The sequence below is a fragment of the Schistocerca serialis genome, chromosome 4 (genome assembly GCF_023864345.2).
Source record: "Schistocerca serialis cubense isolate TAMUIC-IGC-003099 chromosome 4, iqSchSeri2.2, whole genome shotgun sequence".
NCBI classification, from domain to species: domain Eukaryota; kingdom Metazoa; phylum Arthropoda; class Insecta; order Orthoptera; family Acrididae; genus Schistocerca; species Schistocerca serialis.
Window position 1 is genome coordinate 268,056,434 of NC_064641.1, and position 26,210 is coordinate 268,082,643.

The window sequence follows — 26,210 nt, forward strand, 5'->3', positions numbered from 1 at the left end:
GGGCGAAGATTGTTGTCTTCTGTTGCAGCATGTCCAACACAGTATTGGTGAAGAACACTATTAAGAAGCTCTTGTACACTCCTGTGAAGATGGGGCAGAGCACCATCCAGTTGCAAAATGTAATCACCATAACAGGTGTTTGGCACAGAGAACATTCACTTTTAGAGAGCTATGCTGATGCTCTATTAGCATGTGTGGTTTTCTTGCTTCTGCAGATATGGACATTGTGTGTGTTCACCTTACCACTCACAAGGAAAGTGGCTTCATTGCAGAAGATGAATCTTCCTACAAAACCAGCATCCTCCATTTTTAACTGCAGCTCTTTACAGAATCACCCCTTTTCACGCTGTCTGTTGGTGTAAGAGCATGTACTAATCCCACTTTGTACAGTTTAAAATGTAGCCATTTACAGAAGACCTTCCACACTATAATCAATGGCATGAACAAGGACTTTGCTGAAATGCCTTGTGCACTCTTTCAACATGTGCATCAGACATGTGACTTCGACCACAACTTTTCCCCTTACAATGCATCCAGTTTCTATAAACTGTTGGTACCTCATACCTACATTATTCTCATTTGGTGGGTATTTCCTAAACCGTGCATGAAACTCATGCTACACAGAAAAAAGAGCACACAGAAAGCCTTTTCCTGTTTGCCAGCCATCTTGGAAACAGATGCTATGCCTGTGTAGTAAGCATGACAAGCAAATAGTGGATAGTGCATCTAAAACTTGGACAGTTGCCACTGCTTATGCTGTTAGGCTTGCCCATATAAATTAATAAATCAATTTATTATTAATTTTTAAAACCAAATCTTCTGTTTATAAACGTCCTGTATATCAAGCAAATGCCTTCTCTTCTTAGGGTGGGGGTTTAGTATGAAGGGTAGTCAAATGAAAACCAAACACCTGCCACCAAAAAATCCTTTTTGAATGGTTCCATTTGAAAGTAATGATCACACTCATTAACACATTTATCCTGTTTCTTGTTTCATAGAACATTTTTGGCTGCTGTTGGATCCCTAACTACACCCACTCTTGCACTTCCTCATCCAGCTGAAACCAACATCTATGCATGTCTTTCTTCAGGTTGCCAAAGATGTGAATATCACATGGTGAAAGAACCAGGCTGTATGGAAGATGTTGCATTGTACTGTTTCCCAACAAAATCACTGCAGTGTGACCTTTGTCCAGTTGGCAGTGTGGGGACAAGCATTATCATGAAACAGGATGATTTCATCTGACAGCATTCCTGGGCATTTTGACTTGATGGTGCACTGCAATTTCTGCAGAGTGTTTTCATAGCAATGTGCATTGACTTTGGTTCTATGCTTGCGGAACTTGATGAGCAGAGGAAGCATCCTGTTGCATGATAATGCCTGCCCCCACACTGCCTATTCAGTGATTTGGTTGAGAATTACTGCAATATCCTCAGTGCAGCTCGGGTCTTTCACTGTGTGATTTTCACTTATTTTGTGACTTGAAGAAAGACACATGTAGACATCAGTTTTAGCCTGACAAGGAAATGCAAGAGATGGTGTGGTTGTGGATCTGCCTGTGGCTGACAGAGTTCTATGAAACAGGAATGGATGCTCCTGTCTCCCAGTAGGATAAATGTCTTAATACATGTTGTGATCACTTTTGAATGGAACCATTCCATGGTCTCATTGTGGCAAGTGTTCAGTTTTCATTTGACTGCTCTTTATACATCGACACTAGTGTCCAGCTTAAGTAGGAAGCAAGGGAATTTCAAACAAACATCCTCTGTTGTCTCTGGAGGGGGTTGCCGTCTCGAATCCCATGTACATGTTGAGGCTTCTATTTCACTTTAAATGCTTTTTAATATGCTTATGATATTTATAATTTATTTTCAGTCTGGTGAATAGTCTCTATGGCTTTATAAAACAGTGAAAAGGATGCCCTGTGCAATCGTCCACTCCAAACTGTATCTAAGTGTTCATACCACACGTCATCCAAGTCCTCCACCCTAAGCCCAACGTCAACTGCATCCACAGTCCACCAGTGTGCAGCGCACTGTCACTCCCAGATTACACTGGCTGCTCCATTGCCCATCTGATGGGGCTCATATCTCTGATCTATCAAGTTTCCTTGGCACGATTGATCAGTAGTGAGCTTGTGTGTGTGTTCAGCTGAGTTCTTGTTTTCATTTTTTGCACAATATTTTGGTGACAGACCCAGCCATCTTTTTCAGGTGCTGCAAGTTTTGCCATTATGTGTACTTGCTGTGTGGTCTCCAATCAGACTGTGAGCCATTGTTGGTCTCATACTACTATTTACAGCCAAGTTTGACTCCCATCATCCACTGTGCCCTTTGAGTCCAGGCAGTAAGTACACATAATAGAAAAACACCTGAAGAAGATGGATGGGACACAAATGAAACCATTGTGCAGAAAATGGAAACAGCTACTCAGCTGAACACCTGGAAGCTCAGTATTGATCAATCATGCTGAGAAAATGTGAGAGATCATATTACTTAACTCTATGTACACAAATTGGATAAACTCCACCAGAAGAAAGGTCGACTTCTCAGTACATTGGCCTTCCTAACAAGATGCCGAGTTGAACAAGCTGTAGGTACATTTGTTAAAATCAAACATCACATTAACATACCAGGGGCAAAAAGGATTAGGCACTGTCCAAGCCTGGCTCCAGTACGAGAAGAATTTGTGACACTTGATGGTTGGTAGACGTCACTTCAAAAGAGCTTCTTCATCTTCATCTTTACGTGTCGGCTAAACTCTCTGCATAGTCTCAAGAATGGGTTTACAACAATATTGCAAGCAGAATCTCTGCAGTTGAAAACCTCTGCATGCCAAAAATCAAAATTTGTTCACTTGCACATGAGCCAAGGCAAGAAGCTGGGGTCATAATGTAAACACTGAGAAACAGTGAAGAGCCTTGCTAAGGGTCTAAATTTTGCATCCATTACAAATGCTGCCAATAGCAGATTATATAAGCACCATGGAGCAGGTTATGAGTGCCGTGGAACATGTTGTAGCTGCTCTCACGCCAGAAGCAGCAGAAAAGGTTTGCTGCAAAACCTGTAGAGCACTTATCGGGGCATCAGAGCTAAGATCCAACCGCTAATGAAGAATGTGTAGCATTGAAAACTCTGTGGGAGGACAATGAAACTGTAGTTCTGCCAGCTAAAAAGGTTAACACTATGGTCCTAATGTCATGTGTGGACAACAGTAAGAAGATATTCAATCTCGTGAATGACACTTCATACTGACAGATGTCAGTCCTACAAATAAAATTGAGAGGAAGTGTCATAACATGAGCAGCTGTGCTACCATGACTATATGGCCTGCATAAGGTATACAAGGAAAGAATTCCACTAAGATCCATAGTTTAGTAATATTGGCACACTGTAGCAGGATGGGTCATCCTCTTACTTTCCTTTAAGCAATCCGTCTGCCTACCTGGATAAGTTTCAGGTTGTCTGCCCCTTCACTCTATGGTAGTAGATACTGGTTTAGCCAATAAAAGCAGCATTGATGAAAATTTGAATAAATACCTATCACACTAAGGCCACGTAACTCCAGTTCATGGGCTGTAACTGAAAGTTAGTTAAACTATTGAGTGTTTGGGGTTCTTTGACTCATTTGAAAAAAATGTCTAAAATTTCCTATAAGATGGTTTATTGTCTTTAAAAATACAGAAAATAGCTATCAACTCCGTCTTTAATATCCTGACATCAATTATGCAATGTTCCAAAATCACACCTGAAAGCAGCCAGAAGGTATTTAGTCCGACCCAATATTTTGAACATCCTTAACTGTCACTGGCTCATGACCACTGGTGAGTTAACACATTCAGTCATTCAGTATGCTTCTAGTAAAGAAGTGCTCACCATAATGTCTCATAATCTGTACAAAACACGCCACACGGAATTTATGTTTGACATGAAATTTTCTTTAATTATCTCCTAAAATCGGCCACTCACAAAGCTCAGACTTTCACAAAATACTTGGTGCTGTAGTTGCTTTTCACCCATGACTAGAGAACCAATCAAATGTCCAAATTTCTTCATTTTGGCACAAATTTGATTAGCACAGTTTAACATAGGTGTTTACCAGAAGACGGCTCCCTAATGATTATCTACTCACATGTCTTCTCACTGTATTTCTGTCAGCCAATCAGATTACTGCAAGTAATTTAGACCAGAAATTTTGTAATTCTGGAACTAAACAAAATTTATTGAAAACAAAATGTGGTTTCTTGCCCCAAAATAAATAACTAATAAATTTTATACTTGATGCCCCTTCTGGCTGCCTATTACAAAATCAAGCTCATTCCAACATGTGTCATAAATTCCCCTATTGTGCAGCAACTTTCTCACATGTACATTTTCGTAGTTTTAATAAAATATCACATTCTCTGTTTATGTATGTCCTTCATTCACTCTCTCTGTGTCTCAAAAACACTCATTTTACCAAAACATGATGAAATAATAATTTTCCAAAGTACTTTCAATTACATCAGAAACATGTGGTAATAAAACTAAACAAAATTCCTGAAAATTAAATTATATGAACCTATCCTCTTGGTTGTAGTTTCAAATGATACTGTAGATGAATCCATTACAGTCCCTAACTCTGTTTCATAATGCCAGCATGGTTATATGTTTTAGGTAAAAATTTACATCCCCAAAAGAACTGAACTTATTGATTTGAAATTTTACCAGTACCATTGTATTATTCATAGAATTTGGTATACTAAGTATGAAAAAGATTGATTAATAGATAATAGTACTTCTTCAGATTCATAGAGAGTATGCATAATGTATTGCATGCAGCATTAAGCAAGTACACTGCTTGCTTGGCCTGATAGCCAGTGTCAGCTGTGCCAGCGTGAGAATCAAAATCTGGTCTCCTCCCAGCTCCATGGCCAGTTACACTTTCAGTGAAAGATAACAACTCATAATGATTTGCTGCATTACAGCACCTAGAAACCAGCTGACAAAATATCTGAAATGCATACTCAGTAAATACATGAGAAGTGCAAATACCATATTCAATAGTCCATTGACTTTCCTCAGTCAACTGCTATTCCAGGATATAAATATTACGGTCAGTTTTGATGTAGTCTCCGTCGGTATGAGAGTTCTTTTTCTGATTCCTTGGAATTAATATTGCAAAAGGTAGACAGTCCTTCCACAGAACTTTTTAGGCATATTTTGACATCAACTTATTTCCTATATGATGGAAAATATTATTAACAGACAAATTGCATTTCAGTGGGTTGTCCATTATCACCTGTCATGGTGAACCTGTAGAGGGAACACTTTGAAGCAAAGGCACTTGAATCCACAAACTGAAACCCATGTTTCTTTCAGGACATGGATGACACTTCTGTAGAATGGCCATGTGCATTGGAAAAACTTCAAGAGTTCCTGGAACATTTAAACTATCTCCATCATAATATGAAAGTCATGATGGAACTTGAAAAAGAGAGCCACTGAAGTGTTAGTTAAAAGAAGACTGAACAGATCCCTACGTCACAATGTATATAGAAAACCTACACACATGACCTCTATCTTCACACCACAAGCCATTACCATCTATCACAAAGAAATTTTGTGTTAAAGACTCTGGCCCATAGAGCTCGATCACATTCAGACAAGGGGAGCCTTGCCAGAGAATTACAAAACCTGTGACTGATGTTCTGAAAGATGGTTACTCACAGCATCAAACTGTATGGCAATGCAGTCAAAATCAAGAACGTCTAAGAAATAGTTTTAGGCTGAGAATGAGGAAGAGAAGCCAAAAATCACTTATCTGCCTTATAATGGTCCAATATCCAGAAAGATCAGTAGACTACTACAGAAACATGGCATCCAGTGTGTTCACTCCTGTCAACTAAGATAAAAAGTATTTTTTATAATATTAAAGATGATCTACATCTCCAAAAACTGGGTGTGTATCATATTCCATGTGAATGTGACATGTCTTACTTTGCATAGAATATCAGAACAGTTGAGGAGAGATGCAAAGAGCATCAGTGACACACCCAACTAAAACAACCAAGAAAATCAGCTATTGCTGAGCACTGCCTTGAGTATAATCATGAAATGAAATGAAGTACAATGATACCAGTACTGTGGTGCAAATGCCAAGTTTCTGGGACAGCGTAATTCAGGAGTCTGTCAAAATAAAGATGTCAGAAAATGTGATAAACAGGGATGGGAGTTACAATTTAAATAACACTTGGAGTCTGACGCTCAATTTATTAAAATCTCACTGCCCATCACATCTATCAGAGTTGGAAAATGCTGAGGAAATTTATGTTTCATGGAGTATCAGTGCATGCTCTGTAAAACAAAAGAGCATCACAGCATGCAGTGGACATTAGGAATTGAACTCGCCTATAAATTGGAATCCAAGCAGCGAGTACTCACGGTAGCAAAACTCACAGCACCTGAAGAAGATGGCTGGTTCAGTCTTCAGGATACTATGCAGAAAATGGAAACATCAACTCGGCTTGCTATTACTCATCTCTATGCATCATCTGTGGCAGTCATGCTAACACTGACTGGTTACAAGCTTCCACCCCACCATGACCACTATCCTGGACCACCCTTGAGCTCTACTGCTTTCCCCTGCTATGACCACACTGCCTTTGCCCTTATAAGAACTCGTATCAGTGATTATTGGTGGGTTGGAACCAAGTAGTGCAGATTGATGTCTGAATGACTGTGTTGTTGTATATAGTTCAACAGTGTAAATAAAGTTCATTTATTCTTGCTACTTGGGGGATATTAATTGAAGTGGCTCTCTCAATCATGACACAAAACTTGATGACAAGGAGTGAATTGTTTGGCTTTTTAATACCTTGCATCCTCATCCAGTATAGCTAACCATCCCTGTGCACCACTTTCGAAGGTAGTTGATTTTTTTCTCTTGCTGCATAGATTTCAGTACAGCATTGCCATCTCTGACTATATCAGCACAGTAGCTAGTGCTACAGCACCTGCAGTGGAACAACAATTTTCAACAAAAGCTAACCTGTTTCCTTCATACCATCGCAAGTGATGCCATCGCTTTTGCTCCCACCCAAGCTCATCATTACCATGCCGATGTCCCACTGGTGCATCACCAGCCAGCTGAGACTGTCGGTCCCCTGCTGACATCCCATTTGCCTGTCACCATCCTACCAAGCCTGTTGGCATACTGCGTTTCAGCTACTGATGCTAGCTGCTTCTCAACCAGCCAGCCCTGTCATTGCATTGGTGGTAGTCGGGCACCTGTGGAGACATCTTTTCCTTAGCTGTCCCTGATGCATCGCACTCCCTGGTGCATCCGGAACCACTGCCACTGGCTCCACCATTGACACAGCTCCTTCTGTCTCCACCACAGCCTTCTCTTTTGCCACTGGCATAGCCTCCTCTCTCACTGCTGGAAAGACCTCTTCTTTTGCCACTGGTATGACCTCCTATTTTGCCATCAGCATGGTCTCTCTTTCACCGCCAGTTCAGCCTTCTTCTCAGCCACCAGCATGGACTTTTCCACTACCATCATGCCTTCCTCCACTGCATGCATGGCCTTCTCCACTTCTGGCACACCTTCCTTTACTGTTAACATTGTTTTTTTTCCACAACTGGCATGGCTTCCTTCACTGCAGTAATACCCCCTTGCATCTAGGTCCAGCTTGCTGCCACCATCATGAGGTCACTTCAGATGGTTTCATTTTCTGTGTCACTTCGTCCTTCCATTCTTGCTTTTTTGTCTCCTGCTGTATCACCCTCAATCGAGCCTTTGTCCCGTTTCAAGGTCCTTTTGCTGTTCTTTTCTGTGAGCATTAATTTTCTTGTGGAACCTCTGAAGCAAAACCCTGGACCACACTTGGTCCCATGACCTATGCCACCTTCCTGTGACTGGCTTTCCTTTCTCAGTAACAGTTCTGGCCATATGTTGTTTATCATGTCTCCAATCATAGCAGCTTTTCTTGTTGGCTGCGTGGCTGCATCAGTGCCACATTGAACACCTTATTGGCTCGTCGGCTTCATTGCGTCTCTAGCAGCTGCCATTCGTCGGGTGTCATCTTACAGTGGCTGCTGGTGTTTGCTGATGCCACCACTGGTTCACAAGTTCCATGTCACCTCTTCCCAGCAGCAGCTGCATTGCTTTCTTAAGAGGGGAGGGATATTGTATTCACCTGGGATCCACCGCAAAACAACATGGGTGTATACTGCAGACTGCCTTGTACCTGGCTGCTGGTGAGGCCATCATGTGAGATACAAGAAAACAGTCCAGTGACAACATAAGCACACCATGTTGTCATCAACCACATCTCTCAGAGCTGCCAGGGTAATACATAGCCCCAGCTTCACTGTTAACAGCACAGGCGTTGCTGCAAGTAGAGCTATCATTGGAGACTCAATGTCTTCCTTTGCAGGTTATGTGTCTGCTTGATATCAAGCCTGTATGTTCCACTGGGCAGCAATAAAGGGCACTGCCCGACCGTTCAGAACTGGTTCACATTGGAAATCACTCCAGGACAGGTGTGAATTGCATCCTGTTGGTGCATCATTTGGAGCTCCCTTTGCCACAGAAGAGTCGTCAGCTCCACACCATGTCTGAGTGTTCTCTCCACACCTCATCCAAGTTCTCCACAGGGGGCCTGATATCGGTGCATTTGTGGCCCATCAGTGCACAACTCATAATCACTCCTGGAATATGCCGGCTGTGTCCATCGTTCATCTGATGGAACTTGTCTCTCTGTGTCTTATGCCACAACCACACTCTCTTTGACCAACTCCAAGCTTCCAACTCGCTAGGACCTTTCTCTCTCTTGTGGAAACCCCTAGAGCTCTGCCACTCTCCACCTATATGACCCCTTTTATACTCCCTTTAAGAGAACTCTGTCAATGTGACATCAGTCACTGTCAATACATTGGGACCAAGTAATGTGGTTTCATGTCTAAACAGCTGTGGTGTTGTATTTAGTTCATGAGCATGAATAAGTTTCATTTACTCTTGCTAACTCGGGCATATTAATTACTGTGGCTCTTTCATGACAATGTAACAAAACCTGGCAACAAGAAGTGGATTTCATCCCACCAGTGACTTTTTCATATTTTGCATGCTTCCCCAGTACAGCTGACCATCTCTGCGCACTGCTTATGATGTTTACGGATTGTTTTCTCTTACTGCATACATGTGACTCATGCGAGGGTTGACTGAAAAGTAATGCCTCCACCTTCGTAACTCTTCAACAGTTGGCAGCATTGGTATGCGGCAGGTACTGGCTTGTTCTGTAGCTTCTTGGCTACAGTTCCAGTTGGCGGGAAGCCTTAGCATTGACTGAGCAAGGTGGCGCAGTGGTTAGCACACTGGACTTGCATTCGGGAGGACTACGGTTCAATCCCGCGTCCGGCCATCCTGATATAGGTTTTCCATGATTTCCCTAAATTGCTCCAGGCAAATGCTGAGATGGTTCCTTTGAAAGAGCATGGCCGACTTCCTTCCCCATCCTTCCCTAATCCGATGACCTCGCTGTTTGGTCTCTTCCCCCAAACAACCCAACACCTTAGCATTGAATGGTTGTGTTGTTACAGTAGAAAGTATGGAATCCTGCACAAACGGTCGGTCAATGTGATTTAAGCAACGTTCAGTCATTGAATTCTTGACAGCAGAATGTCTCACCCCAAAGGAGATTCATCGGAGAATGAAAGCAGGTTATGGTGTGAAATCTGGTTTTGCAGGATAGAGAGAATCAGGTTATGGTTGTGGAGGGGGCCATAATCAGTTACTGTCAGTTGCACAAAACACACAAACTTTTATTTTCCTAGGCTTGACCAAGGCTAATGATAAGGGCCAGGAGAAATCCCCAAGTGATATACTCCCTCAGACCCAATCATGCAGAGGCAACACCTGACCGTTGGCCACTCGACATCTCTGCACCGGAGAGGGGACCGACCAAAGTTTCGCAAGATGACCAAATTCAAGAAACCCTTCGAAGATCAATAGTGAAAGGGAGCTACCAGAATCCAAAAGAGCACAAATCGGTTCCCCACCTACTTGAGAATAAATATAAGGCAAGGGTGGTGATGAGGGAGTTTTCCCTTGACAACGCCCGTGGCCTGACTCTTAACTTCACGACATACATCGTTCGCAAGCAGCAATGTAGATATCACTGCAACAGTGGCATGGAGCTCTTCCCAGGTTGAAGGACGATCACGAAAACCAAAGTGTGGCTTATCCACCGCTCGCATTCCCCTAAGAACAATAGACACCAACTCCCATTCTGGCAAATGGATCAACAAGGTTAAGCAGGCTATCTGAATTCTGTTGACATACTGATGTAACTCCTCTTTATCCTGCTGCATCTCCCAAATGTAATGACACTAAAGCTGTTTCAGAACTCCAGTGCTCAATCTCTGGTTAATGACAAGCTCCCTCAATTGCTGTAAGGAAAACCCTTCTGCCATGGCTCAGGATAGGAGGTTCTGCAACTCACCTCTAGCTAATGGGTACAATAGTGACAAAACTACTTGGTGCGGAGTGTGAAAGGCAGCAGCATGTTGCTCAAGAGGAACCAACAACCGTAATAAGTTTTCAACCTGCTCAAGTCAATCTACAACTAATTCAGTAATATCTCGAAAGAAATATGCCAGAGGATTAGGCAATTTGGCAAACGCTGCGTCTAGCTTGGCAGAGGATATAACAACAACACCACCTGGCTGGCTCCTGTTTCCCCCTTGATACAGCAAGTTCCGCTCTTCATTCCTCTTCCCATCCATTCTAAACATGTAAGCTAAACTGCAATGCATTAACCAAAGACCCCAATTCGATGGTTAATTTTTTATGATGTTCCTCCGAACCTAACATGCCTAAATCCGCTATCCGATTGGTTAAATGCACTAACTGTGCCCAAACCATGTGCAATTGACTGTCAATACGTTGAGTGCCTTCCAAAACACAAATGGTGTCCTCAGGCCCCCTAACAGCCTTAAACAAAAATTCAAAGGCTGCTTCTGTTTCACCCACCACCTCCAGCGTGACAACAACCGGGTGAAGAACGGTAGCATGCAAGCAGGCCACTAAGTCCGGAACACTGCTCTCAATGGCTGACACCTTACCGCCAACTCACAAACAAGGTGGTCCCCGGGCACTGCCTGACCGCCATTAAAATAAGTCACCTGAAACAATCAACAACCAAAACAATATGGTGCAACATTGACAGAAATAAAATTCAAACTAACAATAACTGGAATGGCAATATCACAATCATAACCACACTCTGCTACCAGTTGAAATCTGGTTTTGCAGGATAGAGCGGATCAGGTTATGGTTATGGAGGGGGCTGTAATCAGTTACTGTCAGTTGCACAAAACACACAAACTTTTATTTTCCTAAGAACCACGTTGCCTTAAAAGGATCAAAATAAAACAATATGGCAGAAGGCCTAGTTAAGAAAACTTGAGATTCCTCCTAGGCTGAAGGCCCAAAGCCACACCAAAAACAAGAACAGCTGAAGGCGTGAACACAAGTTATAAAAAATTGCTTTAAAGAATACACGTGGCTGAAGCCTTACTTAAAAAAATATTTCATGTAAATACTTGTCTGAAGGCCACACACAAATCATTGAACAACTCAGGGCTTGGGGACTGGATAAGAATAATTTCAGATAGAGCAAATTTAAAAAAAAAAAAAAAAAAAAAAAAAAAAAAAATTCGTTTTAAACTAATGAATCTTCAAATTTTAATTTAAGATGGCTGAAGGCCTTATCTTAAAAATATTTCATGTAAAAGCTCAGCTGAAGTCCACACACTGGACATAGAACAATTCAGGGCTTAAGGCCTGGATAACAAGAATTTCAGACAGAACAAACTTTCAAAATTTAGTTTTTAAACAAATCAATCTTCAAATTTTAATTTAAGTCAGTTGAAGGACTTAGTTTAAAATTAAAACAACTAAATTAATAGATGGCTGATGGCCTCACACAGTACTTCACACTAAAATGAAAATCACAATCTAAAACCAACAGAACAGTGGTGCTCAGAAGTGCTCCAAGGGTCAGCCTGAGGAGGTAGCTCTAACGTAAGTTGAGGTGAGACAGGCAGCCAAGAGTAAGGTTAAATAATCAGATGGCAACCTGACCTAGGGATGGCTGAATGATCAACCAACAACCTAATCAATTCCCTTCCGCCTGACCAACGACATGACAACGAAAAGTATCAGCTGAGGACGAAGATACCTGCAGCACAACTTCCTCAAAATTGGCGTCTAAAAACTGCCAAGGCACAATAACCACTCTAAAAAAATATGAACAAACAACTAAAAGGCTGCCAAACTACACGCTGTGCCAGACAGCGTCAGCACAGTGAGGAAAAACACACTGCCGGAAAACTACGCTAACGACTAGGGCAGGTAACTGGGGTGTTAACGGCCACAAGCCACAAAATTCCGCTTGTGCACTTCATTGATAAGTAACAATCAATTTAATAGTTAAATACCATATAGGAAGATGGCTGCAAAATTTTGCCGACTCCAACACACCGTATGTTGCTGCTAGCCGGAACGACCCAGGAAGCAACAACTGGCAATTAACGAAAAGATGTCACAGCAGTTGAGGTTTCATAACATGTTAACTGATCACTCAACTTCAGTGTCCAGGTTTGGTGGGCAGTGAACTTTGTAGGGCTCGCAGCTAGTGCCCCACAATCCGACCGCGTGTGCACGCCGCCAGCGGTCCCGGCCTGACCTCGCTGCTCTCTCCCAACTAACTGACTGACGCACACACCACCACACAGAAATATAGTGATCACACCAAAGATGGTACAGCAGTACTAGTATCGATAAGCACTGCTGCTGCCACTGACAGAGGCAAGTCACCAAATTGTTATGGTAATAACTCAGGGAGAAATAAGACGCCACTTGATTGTGACAAAATGCCAAAGAACAAATGGCATCAACACGAGCCGGCCATGGCTCAAGGTGATTGTGCTGATGTGGGTACTGTGCGTCTTCATTTTCATAACCTGAGAGGAGTTTCTGGAAAATTTCAAGTTTGTGCACTTTCATTTCAGGAGTCAGCATCTGGGGTACCCATCATGCACAGATCTTCCAATAGCCAACCAAAGCAATAACGTGACCCACAGGTTCTTGTGAAATGCCAGTTGTGCTTGCAGTTTCTCTCTGAGTGATACAGTAATCGTTCTGAATTAATCTGTCTACATTTTGCTTGTGAAACTCGGTGGTTGCTGTCTCAGGACGTCCAACTCTTTGTTTGTCAAGCAGGTCAGATGTTCCTGCCTCAACATCTGTAAACTTACTAGCCCAACGATGCACAGTACTCACATACACAATCACCATAAACTGCTTTCATTCTCTGATGAATCTCCTTTCAGGTGACACCTTCTGCTGTCAAGAATTCAATGACTGGGCATTGCTCAAATGGCATTGACCGACCATCTTGCACAGGGTTCCTTACTTTACACTGTAACAACACAACTGTTCAATGCTAAGGCTTCCAGCCAACTGGAGCTGTAGAGAAGAGGCTAGGGAACAAGCCAGTACCTGTCTCATACCAATGCTGCCAACTGTTGAAGAGTTAGGAAGGTGGAGGCATTACTTTTCAGTCAACCCTCATAGCAGCCTCCAGATATATTGGCACAATAGCTGCTGCTACAGTGCTACAATGGAACAATGACCTTATACAGGGCTAATCTGCATTCTGCTCACTACCATGAGTAATGCCATCACCACTCCTCCCAGTTGAGCCCGTGATAACCATGTGTCATCCTACTGACACATCACAATCCAGCCAAGCCAATCAGCACCCTGCTGATGTTGGCCAAGCTCATTGACACCCTGCCAATGTCCACAGCCTGTTGTCCTCCCAGCCGAGTCTGTTTGCTCCCTGCCGATGTAACACCAGACCATCACCTTCCAGTCGAGCCTGTCATTGTCCTGCTGACATCACACCAGCCTTTTGTCTGCCAATGCCAGCCCCTTCACAGACAGTTCTGTTGCTGCATTTGTGTCACCCCTGGCACCAGCAGAGATGCCTTTTCATCTGTGACCCCTAAAAACCACTAGTGGGTTCCAACAAGTGTCTCGCTGCTGCTGCCACACTCCCCTCTGCTGAGAGCCCTAGTGCCACCAGCTCCACTGCCGGGATGACCGCCTCTTTCACCACCAGTATGGCCTCCTCTCACACCACTGGCACAGGCTCCTCTTCTACCACTCTTCTCCTTCCTCCACCATCAGCACTCTATCCTCCACCACCAGCATGGCTTCTTCTGCCACCGGCACACTGCCTTCAGTGCTGACATGGCCTCCCCTGCCACTAGCTGGGCCCCACTTTAAGCCATTGTTGCATCCTCTATTCTTATGGTTTCGTTTCATACATCACTTCCTCCTTCCAGTCCTGCTTTTTAGCCTGCTGCTGTATTGCCCTTGGTTGATCCATCACTCTTTTTATCAGTTAATTCTGCCGTTCCTTTCACTAGGCATATGGTGAGACACACTAGAACGTTCTGATGCAAAATTTTGGGCCACACCTGGTCCCATCATCTTTGCTGCCTCCTGGTGGCTGGCTTGCCATTCACAACAGTGACCGTCCCATCTCTTGTTTTCAGTTCCCTGATTGTGTGTGGGCTTTCCTGTTGGCCACGTCAATGCCACATTGCATGCCTCACCAGCCCGTTGACATTGTCCATCTTGAGCAGCCGTCATTGGTCAAGCATAGCCTCCGATGGCTGTTGACTCTGGCTCACTGGTCTCAGGACTTCTGCTCCCAGTGGCACCTTCATTGACTTCACCATCTCTTCTTATGGGGGAGGGATATTGTATCCACCTGAAGTCCACCTCCAAGCAACACATATGTTTGTTGCAGGTTCACACCTGTCCAGCCACTGGTGACACCATTGCGGGAGATGTAACAAAGCAATCTGACAGCAACATAAGCACACCACATTGTTGTGAGCCGCATCTCCCGCAGCTGCCACACCGTATAACCAGATGCTGTTGCTGCTCTAGAAATCAGCAACAGGAGTCACTGTTGATGGTTTGCCCCTTACACACAGCTCGCATAAGAGTAACACCATCATAGTCATATGCCATGATCAGCATAAGTTTCACCCGATCCCAATTGGGCTCCTCTCTCATATACATAAATTTATTTTCCTTAGTTTCAGTTGAAATATAATTTTGTGTTTGTCCTTCCACAAAATAGACATGATTGAAAGTAACCAGCTGGACCATGTTTTCATTATTAGCTACCAAAAGATTTTTTTGTGTGCCATATCTCAGATTATGTTATTTCCTTTTTTCATCTGCACATGAGTATCTTTCTTCTCATTCAAGTTCTCACCATTTTTCTTACTCATGATCTCTAAAGTTTTTCCTATTTGTTTGAAATGTTTTCATTTTTTTCATACATTTTGAATTCCTGTATTTAAATTTTTCATTTTGTGTGTGTGTATGTGTGTGTGTGTCTGTGTCTGTGTCTGTGTCTGTGTGTGTGTGTGTGTGTGTGTGTGTGTGTGTGTGTGTGTGTGTGTGTGTCTTGTTGTTGTACAGGAAATCTGTTCTAGTTCTCCTATCCACTGATGTACCAGAAATCTTGTTTGTTTACTGTTTCTTCTTACTCTCATAATCCCTCATTGTCAAAAGTGAGTGATTCGTATAAGATATTAAATTGTTCTTTAGCATTCATCCAAGACATAAGACTCAGATTCCACTAAAAAACTTGATATACTATGCATGGATATTTTTAATGTTCATAGGAGTTGGGAATATCACAGCTGCAGCTGAATTCAACTTCCACTGTGATCCTGAGGCAGCACATGTTGTTCTTAAGAGTATGAAGTGCCCCATAACAATTTTTCCATGGGAAACAGCACTTACAAGAACTAATATTTCATATGTAAGTATTATGTATACTTATCACCATTATATAGGTGTAATATGAAATCTAAAATGTCGTTAATCATTTTGCATTAAAAGCTCATGCTTTTAAATCCATCACTAGTAATGATAAAGAATACATAGAGATGTATGATGTCTAGGTTTGAATTATTTGCTTCATTAAAATTCTGTTTGAGAATTGGACACAGTGCAACAGCCATTGACAATTTATTTTTAGACCCAACAACAAGCAATGATTTTGCTGTAAAATTTTTACCCAGCAGCTTGTCTGATCTCAATAGTCAAATGTTAACAATAAAATTACTGACCAGTTAAGTACATATATGGATAAAAAGTACTTGTTCACAGAAATATAAACAAAGAGTGTATCACAGTTTTTTGGAGAGGTATTACAGGAAGAATTTTGGAGAGAAATTTATAAAGCTGACAGAGGAAATTCAAGTTTAACTCTTTCTTAAACATGTTCCTACAGCAATTTGAGTCTTGTTTTCCCCTAAAACAAAAAAGGGAGAAATTGAGCTGTAGCAAGGATAAGGGTTTGTCTGTATCAGTGTATGTGTTTTGCTACTTCTGTATAGAAATGTTGACACAGAAATTTAGCAGGTAATATTTGTGATGCAGTTTTGCTGCCTTTTTGTTCTCTGTAGCACTGCATATGTAATCAGATAAATTTCTTTATTCTGTTGTCCTAAAAATGGCCATATAGTGTCTAAACAGCTCTGTATCAAAAATTGGGCTCACACATATGTGATATTGTTAATGGGAATTTGATACTCCATCACACTTCAGCTTGAAAGAAGTTACTAATGTAAAGATTTCTTTTTTAAACATTGTTATAGTAAGCTGAAAATCTAGATTTTGATCTGGAAGGTGTTTACTTGTACTCAAAATTGCAGTGAATGACTGAAGAAAATGTACTCCTTTTTTTTATTATTTTATTTTAATAGAGATGGCGCAACGATGTTTTGGGAAAAATTCAGAGTCCTCAGATGCAGCTTTTGAATCAGGCAGAAGCAAAAGTAATAGCCAGACACTACAAGGATGGTTGGGTGCAGTGTGATCCGGTTAGTATTTCAAACAAAGGTTGATTTAACTGTCAGTTTTTGTATGATTTATGGACCAGTTAAATTGCATTTGTTACTTTCTATTCCATAGTTGATTGATTTATTATTTAGTTCTCACTATTTTTAACTGTCAATGTTTCAGTGAAATGTAAGTCATGAAATGGTAAATGTAGATTTATTAGAAATACAGGTTGTGTCAAAGGAAACACATTGCTTTTTACAAATGCAAGGACATCTTTATCAAATTCTATGGTTTTCATATATATCTATTGAAGTTAACAAAATCACCTAAAAATTTTCGTATACATTATGTTTGTTATGTGTTGTGTTGCCTCCCACTATGAAGCCCATTTGAAAAACAAGTGTTTCCACAGTTTTACTTTGTGGAATTAACTTGATACTTTGAGTTAAGTAATCTAAAAGATGCATTATTAGAAATTTGACTGAATATGATAGTAAATTTTGCTTCTTATTATAAAGGGAGTGTTTCATAGTTTCTCATTTGGTTTACTTAAGGCTGCTGCTGCCATCCTCATGAGGCCTTCCATTGCCTCATCAAAAGTAACGCATTATGTGATGGTAGAGTTACACGGACGGCATACAAGAGGAGCAATGGTTCTCGATCATATCAATTCACAGGGGAAAAAGCATAATGTGACTATTATAGAAAGCATTGATCTAAATCTGTACAAGGAGCTACTTCTGACTGCTGCAAAAACCAACTTGAGCAGAAGTAAAATACAAAAAGGACAAGGAGAAGAAACATGATTTTATTTGTTACTTTTGTGTAAGTTAATATCATACAAAAATGTTATGTATCAGAATTAAAATTGTAATTTTGAATTTCATAAAAGTAGCTTAGCATGTTTTCATATATTGTCCATTAAGATTTATTTTCAAAACTTTGGCTTATTAGTTTCTTATTCATTTCCCGTGATGTTAACTGAATGCCTGTCTTAATCCTATTACTCCTGCTATTTCATTTATAAAAAAAGGTTCCTTGTGTCATGCTATCATCACTAGATGATAAATTTAATTCTGCAGAATGAATCAGTATAATACTGATATATTACTGTTTGTATTCATGTTAAACATAATTAGTATTATCTCTGTTACATTTCTCTAATGCAATATGATAACATGAGCAAATATATAACTTTGTATGTAACTATGTTTCATTCTGTTATATTCTTGATTTACTTCCTGCAAGAGACAATAAATACTTCTGATTAATGTCATTTGTTTTTAATATTACCTGTTTGCATAACTACATTATCGTATGAAACCACAATCTTTGTGTAACTTAAAAATGAAATGTATATCTGCAGTGATGTTTTATGTATGTAACTACCATTACCAGTCAGGGAACAAAAAGGGCTATTAGAGACACTTTTGGTATATCAAACATTTTACATTACTTCATTCATTCATTCATTCATTCACACATCCATCAATTTGTAATATAAATGAAAATGAGGTAGCAGCAGAGATGAAAACTGCTTAAGTGAGCACTTGATAAATAAATTCTTTACAAGTAACAAAATAAAGGTAAAAACGATGTCTAACATGATGGAACTGAACAGAAAGAGTTACACTGCAGGCAGGGGAAGTGTGATATATTACAGGGCTCCCAGTTACAGAATAATTTGATTGGTTAAAGAGTTGATTTTATCTATGCAGGGAGACAAAAACAACAGTGGTCTTAGCCTGCTGTTGCCCACACCGAAACTGAATTTATTGTGTAATTTTATTTCCTGTGATTCTACTAAAGCCAACCCATACTCTTAAGAAGTAGTGGGAGATCCTTTACTAATTCCTTTTTAGACATAATTTCTTCAGTCTCTACTGACCTGTATTTTTTGTCCTCCAGAGCTTCACACTGGAAGATTAAATGTGGTAAGGTTTCATCTTCCTCACCACATGTTCTACACTTAGAACTTCTTCCTCTATACAATCACGTGTATCTGTCTGTTAAAGTACCCATGGCTAGTCAGTTGTTCTACCATGAGTTTCATTTGTTTCCTGTTCAAGTTTGAGATTACAGACCTTGTCTTTAAATAAGGCTTTGGCATCTTTAGCTTGCCATGTTTTTGTTTCTGGACTGTAGTCCAATGTTCTACATGCTGCCTGCTAATCCAGCTATGTAATTTTGGTTTTACCATTGCCTTAGTGATGGTTAGAACAGGTTCTGGTCCAATAACTGGAGTTTTCACACCTGTCCTGTCCAGTCTACCAGCTTATACAGTGTCACTAAATCCTGAATGACCAGGGCGCAAAGCAGGTTTAACCTGTTGCTTTTCTTTAGTTTCCTAATGGCTTCATGGCATTGTTGTGACAGTGCCACGACATTTAACAGTGCCGCCATGACAATACGCGCAAACGGCGATAGAAGTGCTCCGCAACTCGGCTGAGCACGGGAGCGCCACCTATCTACGAACGGCGCCGGCCGCATGTCACGGCACGGCAGTCAAATAAGAGATACTGAGTTGTTATCATGTAATGAGCTATTGTTTCTAAGTGAGTGTGTTTGAATATCTACGCAATTATTGGTGATTAAAGGTTATAACACTTTTTGGCGACGAGGTCAGATATTTTCACTGCGTTGTGGATTTGTGTGTTCGTGACGGGGCAGACATGGAACAGCTTATGCAAGCGCTCATTGAACAACAAACACAGCTGACGGCTGCTATTCAGACATTGTCGACGTCACTTACTCATCGTCTGTCTTCCTCTTCTCCGCCTCCATTCCCTCCTTACGACGAGGCTGCTGAAGATTGGGAGGATTATGAGAAGCGTTTGCGGCAACACTTCTTGGCTTTCGGCGTTGTCGACGCTCCTATGTGTAAGTCGTTATTTCTATCTTGGATTTCCCCACGGATCTATCAGCTGCTATCTCAGTCAGCCCCTCTGCGGGAACCTGCCTCTCTGTCCTTCCAAGAAATGTGTGACTTATTGTCTAACTATTACCGAAAAAACACCCACGTCATTGCCGCCCGCGTGGCGTTCTACTGCTGTCGTAAACAGCCCCATCAATCTTACCGGGCTTGGGCGGCGGAACTACACGGTCTGATTAGGAAATGTAAGTTTGTCACGGACACTCATCATGAGTCTTATGCTGATTCAATGGTTAGGGATGCTATTCTACGGCTTGCTCCTGATAAAGAAGTTCGGCAACGTGCCCTACAATGGCCAAACCCGTCGTTGTCTGAAGTTCTAAGCATCGCTCAATCCTTTGAAGTGTCTCATGCTGCTGGCGCACAAATAGACGCGTGGTATGATGTAGGCGCAGTACAGTCACCTTTCGACATGGACAATTTGCCTGTTTCACACGAGAACGAAGATGTGGCGGTGGTTCACTCGTGTAAACAACGTCGCGTTGGGCCGCAACGCTCGCAGCGAAAACAGCAACCACAGAAGCAGGTTCGTTCTGCACTTCCTTCTTGTCCACGTTGTTTCGTACAGCATGACAGGGCCGTGTGTCCAAAATGTTGGGCCACGTGTAATTCATGTAGGAAAAAAGGCCACATTGCTTCTGCATGTCAGTCCCCTAAAGTTCCTGTCGATGAGGACGAGGCATCGGACATGGATGTTAACTGTGTGCTTTCTCAAACAAATAAATTGTTTGTTACTGTTTGTGTTCTGGATAAAGACATTCGCATGCAAGTGGACACTGGCTCTGCAGTAACTCTCATTAATTCTGGCACGTATTTGGAGTTGGGCTCCCCTCCCTTGTCTCCAGTTACGCGAAATCTGAGAACTTATAATAAACAGAAAATTCCTATCATTGGCCAGTTTGATGCTTCCACTGCCTACAAGTCTGTTGTTAGGCCCCTCACGTTTTATGTGGTGGATCATGCGGGCACTGAAAACCTGTTCGGTTATGATGCTTTCCAGTTGTTCGGGTTCTCCATTGATGATGATGTGCACCTCATATCTGAGGATATTCCATATCAGCAGCTGGAGGGATTGTGTTCTGAATTTTTGTCCGTGTTCTCTGCTGGTCTGGGTCATGCCAAGGATTTTGAAGCCCACATTACTCTTAAACCTATAGCTCGCCCTAAGTTTTTCCGGGCACGCCCTATTCCGGTGGCGTTGCGTGCACCTGTCAAGGCTGAGATAGACAGGTTAACAGCTTCAGGGATTCTCCTTCCTGTTACCTCCAGCGAATGAGCATCGCCAATCGTGGTGGTTTCTAAACCAAACGGGAGTCTGTGATTGTGTGGTGATTTTATAGCCACTGTCAATGCTCAGAGCCTCATTGACACTTATCCTCTTCCCTGTCATGAGGAGTTATTTGCCAAGCTCGCTGGGAGCCAGTTCTTTTCCAAACTTGACTTATCGGAGGCGTACCATCAGTTGCCGTTGGATGCTTCTTCCAAGGAATTTCTCGTCATCAACACTCCTTGTGGGTTGTATCAGTACCAGCAGTTACCATTTGGCGTCGCTAGTGTGCCGGCCATTTTTCAGCGGTTTTTGGAACAGACCACGGCTTCTGTTCCCGGCTGCATAAACTATCTGGATGATATTGTTGTCACGGGGGGCTCCACTGAGGAGCACCTTCGCAATTTGCGTTCACTGTTTCGGGTTTTGCATTCGACTGGGTTGAGGTGCAATCTGGACAAGTCACAGTTCTTCCAACCCTCCATTGTGTATCTTGGTTTCCACTTGTCCCATGAGGGTATACGTCCTCTACGTCAGCACGTTGCGGCCATTAACGCTCTACCCCAGCCGTCTACAGTCAAAGAACTTCAGGCGTTTCTAGGCAAGATTGCTTATTATCACAAATTCATTCCATCCGTGGCGGCGGTAGCTCATCCTCTGCATCAACTGTTATGCAAAAACGTCCCTTTCTGTTGGTCCGACGAGTGTGAGAAGGCTTTTGTCCGCCTGAAGGCTCATTTGCAGTCGGCGCCTTGTCTTGCCACATTCCGTCCAGGTCAGCACTTGGTTCTGGCGACTGACGCGTCACAGAATGGCCTAGGGGCTGTTCTCACCCATCGGTATGAGGATGGGTCGGAACAACCCATCGCCTATGCTTCCAAGACCCTCAACGATGCGCAACGGCGTTACTCTCAAATCGAAAAGGAGGCACTCGCTATCATTTATGCTCTAAAAAAGTTCAGCATATTTTTGTATGGTTCTAAGTTTCACCTCATCACCGACCACAAGCTGCTGGTCTCTCTGTTCAGCCCATCGGCGTCGCTTCCGGATAAGGCAGCTCACTGCCTGCAATGTTGGGCCTTATACTTGTCTTGTTTTCACTATGAGATTCACTATCGCCCCACGGCCCAGCACGCCAACACTGACGCATTGTCACGATTGCCGATGGGCCCCGACCCGGTTTTCGACCGTGATGAACTATTCTGTTTCCACATTGATGAGGAAGAACGTCGTGCGGTCAAGGGTTTTCCACTTACAGGTTCGCAGGTCGCGTTGGCTACTGCACGGGACCCGGTCCTACGTCAGGTGATCGGTTTTGTTCAACGGGGTTGGCCGGACAGGACCAAGGGCCGGGCATCGGATCCCCTTCGCAACTACCATGCCTTGCACCTTTGTCTGTCTGTTCGTGATGGTGTTGTTCTTCTGGCCACGGATGGCGCATCTCCATGGGTCATGGTGCCAACCTCTCTTCGGAAAGATGTTCTCAAACTGTTGCATGAAGGCCATTGGGGTATTTCTCGGACTAAGTCCCTGGCCCGCAGGCACGTTTATTGGCCCAGTATTGATTCAGACATCGCCCACATGGTTGCTGCGTGTGGTCAGTGTGCTCAACAACTGGCTGCACCTTGTACTATGCCCTCTCCGTGGCCTGATCCGGCGCAGCCATGGGTACGGGTGCACGCTGACTTTGCCGGCCCCTTCCTTGGTACTTACTGGCTACTGTTGATTGATGCCTTCTCGAAGTTTCCATTTGTTGTTCGATGTCCGTCGCCCACCACTGCGGCAACGACGCTGGCTTTGTCCAAAAGCTTTGCGCTAGAAGGTCTTCCATCCACGATCATCACGGACAATGGCCCTCAGTTCTGTTTGCAGGCCTTCTGTGATTTTTGTACTGGACAAGGGATTCATCATGTTACAGCACCGCCCTTCCATCCGCAATCGAATGGGGAGGTTGAGTGCCTTGTCCGCACTTTCAAAAGCCAGATGAAAAAATTCCTTAGTGATTTTTCCACAGATGACGCTCTGCTGCAATTTCTGAGTTCTTATCGCTTCACGCCTCTGGGTGATCGCAGCCCTGCTGAACTCTTGCATGGCCACCAACCATGCACTCTACTGCACCTGCTTCACCCTGTCAGGCCTTGTGCTGTGTCCCCTAGTGCGGGAAAATACTCGGTGGGCACCGACGTGTGGGCACTACGGTATGGATCTTGCCCTAAATGGATTCCAGGGGTGGTCAAGGCTCTTCGCGGCAGCCGGCTTTGTGAAATACGTATGGACGATGGCATGGTTGTTCGCCATTATGACCAGATGCGCCCACGAGTGGTGGCCATGGCGGTGCCACCGCCCTTTCCTTCGCCTCCACCAGCCCGAGAAGCCAGTCCTGTCGCTGCTGCCAATCTACCATACGTGTTGATGCACCCGATGTCGCTACCGCTTCTGAGTACGCCGGAACCGGCCCTAGTCGCGACGCCACCTTCTCCGGGACCCATCTCGCTGGAGCACACCCCCAGGTCCACAACACCTATGGATGCTGCTCCGGAGCTTTCACCCATCATCTCGTCCAGGAGGCACATTCCACGCATGAGCTTCCGTCCTGGACATTTTCGACCATACTCTCGTATCTCTCCGCGGGATCTTCTCAGGGCCTCACAAGAGGCCATGGATGTCTCTGCACTGTCCATGTCTCCACAGAAGTGAGTGGTTTTTTTTTTTTTTTTTTTTTTTTTCCCAAGGGGGGAGAAGTGTTGTGACAGTGCCACGACATTTAACAGTGCCACGACATTTAACAGTGCCACCACAACAGTATGCGCAAATGGCAATAGAGGCGCTCCGCAACTCGGCTGAGCACGGGAGCGCCACCTAGCTACGAACGGCGCCGGCCGCATGTCACGGCACGGCAGTCGAATAAGAGATACTGAGTTGTTATCATGTAATGAGCGATTGTTTCTAAGTGAGTGTGTTTGAATATCCACGCAATTATTGGTGATTAAAGGTTATAACAGGCATTCTGCAATGATCTTTGATCTCATTGTAGGTACTGGTAGAGATTACAGAGCTGCAGGGCTATCCAGGTGATTGTAGATGCTATGATCATTGTAGCATCTATGCAAATTCTCCTCCAAACACACACTCTGATAGCAGATATTTCTGCCTGGAATGCTGTGACCAACTTCCCGAGAGAGACTGCTCTCTCTGGTCCAGGCTGTACCTCTTATAATTTGGGCCCAGTGCCTTCATCTGTTTTACACCCATCAGTAAAACAGACTATGTCTCCTGAATATTATCGTGGTTCATTCTTCCACTGCCCCTTCTTCTAATCATTACACTGAAAGATTTATGGAAGCAGCTGGAAGTTGTTATATGGTCACCCACATTTCCCTGACTATCCCTATACTTATCACACTCACTATATTGGTGTAAGATTCTCGATATTCTAAAGCAATTTCCAATTTTTATCCTGTATTCTCCTACCACTGCCTCCATTGTAACCCAAAGGTGTAATGAGGGTATGTCCAGCATGGTCTCCATTCCAGCAGTGGGTGTGCTGCTAATTCCACCTGTCGTGGCCAAGTAGGCATTCTTCACATCTTGTCAAGCTCCTTAGGAGCCACCTTCTGTACTACTTTATTCACCCTACTGTAACCCCATAAAATATCATTGGTTTTATTACAGTGGTGTATATCCAGTACATACTCCTGGGGTGTGTGCTTCTATAAGGCAGTGCCCCCAGAGAGGGATTATGGATTTAATTACTGCTGTAAACCACCACCAATTGACTCCTTTTATTAGTATGGTGTATGTCTGTGTGATTTGTCTATTATTTTTACCTTCAAAACGCAAGAAAAAATGAACTTGATATATGAAGCTATACAATTGTGAAGTGAGAAAAACAGAACTTTTGAAAAAAAAAAAAAAAATCGTCCTTAACATACTAAAAATCATCTGCATAGTGTAACTTTTAAGGCATCAAGCTGACTTTGACAACTCTACTCATATTTTTGGTGAATTCTAATGGGAGACCTCCATCATATCTTCATCCTGGCATTCACCAGTGCTAGTTCAAAGGCAAAGATCTCCCACGTAAACACTGAGTGTGGTGGCATTATTCCAGACAAGAAAAAGTTTTAAAAAATCACATTATTCTTTTTTAATGTTGACACATTCCAGCTGACTACTTCATCTTGGGTCCACCTCACCAGAATTGAGAAAATGCAACAGTTGTACAAGTTTATGAATATTCTACATAACTTTTTAACTTAACCTGCTTCCAGAAAGCAGCAATTGCCGTTAATACATATTTTAGCACATTAGGCACCCTGTCATGAAATATTCTTTTGAAAAAAGTTAGCTTCAGTTCTGTATTATTATCCAAAAACTTTACAAAATTTAGATTCCTCATGGAGAGCTGCATCAAACCAGTCTCAGGACTGAAGACCACAACAACAACAACAATGTGGAATATGAACTGTTTTCTGTGACAGAATCCGTTGCTCATTGTATTTCACATGAAAAGCACAGCATGTTACGTCAGACAGTTCACATAAACACACTCCTGTAACATAACACAAGTCCACATCACCTGGCATGAAACATGTGAATTGTCTTGCATTTCCACAGCTGATTTCTTCAATCACTTTTTCTTGATGTAAGCCGTTTATAATGAACATATGTCACAAAATTTTTAACTCCCAAAGCTTTTATATAGGATGTGCTTTAGATGACTGGTGCTACTAATCCCATGCTTAACGATCAGTCTGGAATGTTTCACTGTTTAGCTCATAACTGTCATGCATGCATTAAGATGTAGTGTTGCTCCTTGAATAAAGAGGAATATTCAGTTCTAGTCATCAGCATTGACCGGTGATATGGGAACATGCGCTGAACATCATAAACAATATAGTGACTACAAATACTATCAGTGTCAATTTTTTTTTTTTTTTACAAACGGTCTAAGGTACAGATAAGTCTGTAACCACAACCAGGTTTTTTTTTTTTTACTTTCACAGTCATTGGCTTTGCCAGCTCATTAGTAAACTGCTCCCTTGTAACCTAAGTTAGAGCCTGGGCTAAGCCACAGATGAGTCT

At 42.7% G+C, this 26,210-nt stretch overlaps 1 protein-coding gene across 4 annotated transcripts in view; it reads left to right on the plus strand.

Annotated features, from left to right (window-relative positions):
• Positions 1-18,197, plus strand: part of LOC126473794 (uncharacterized) — a 76,813-nt gene extending 58,616 nt beyond the window's left edge. For all 4 annotated transcript variants that reach the window (XM_050101067.1, XM_050101068.1, XM_050101070.1 and 1 more), the window contains 3 exons: positions 15,759-15,898; positions 16,848-16,964; positions 17,481-18,197. In XM_050101067.1, the coding sequence (XP_049957024.1) occupies positions 15,759-15,898; positions 16,848-16,964; positions 17,481-17,732 (509 nt within the window). In that variant the 3' untranslated portion in view covers positions 17,733-18,197. The remainder of the gene's footprint in view (positions 1-15,758; positions 15,899-16,847; positions 16,965-17,480) is intronic.
• Positions 18,198-26,210: the final 8,013 nt, after the last annotated feature.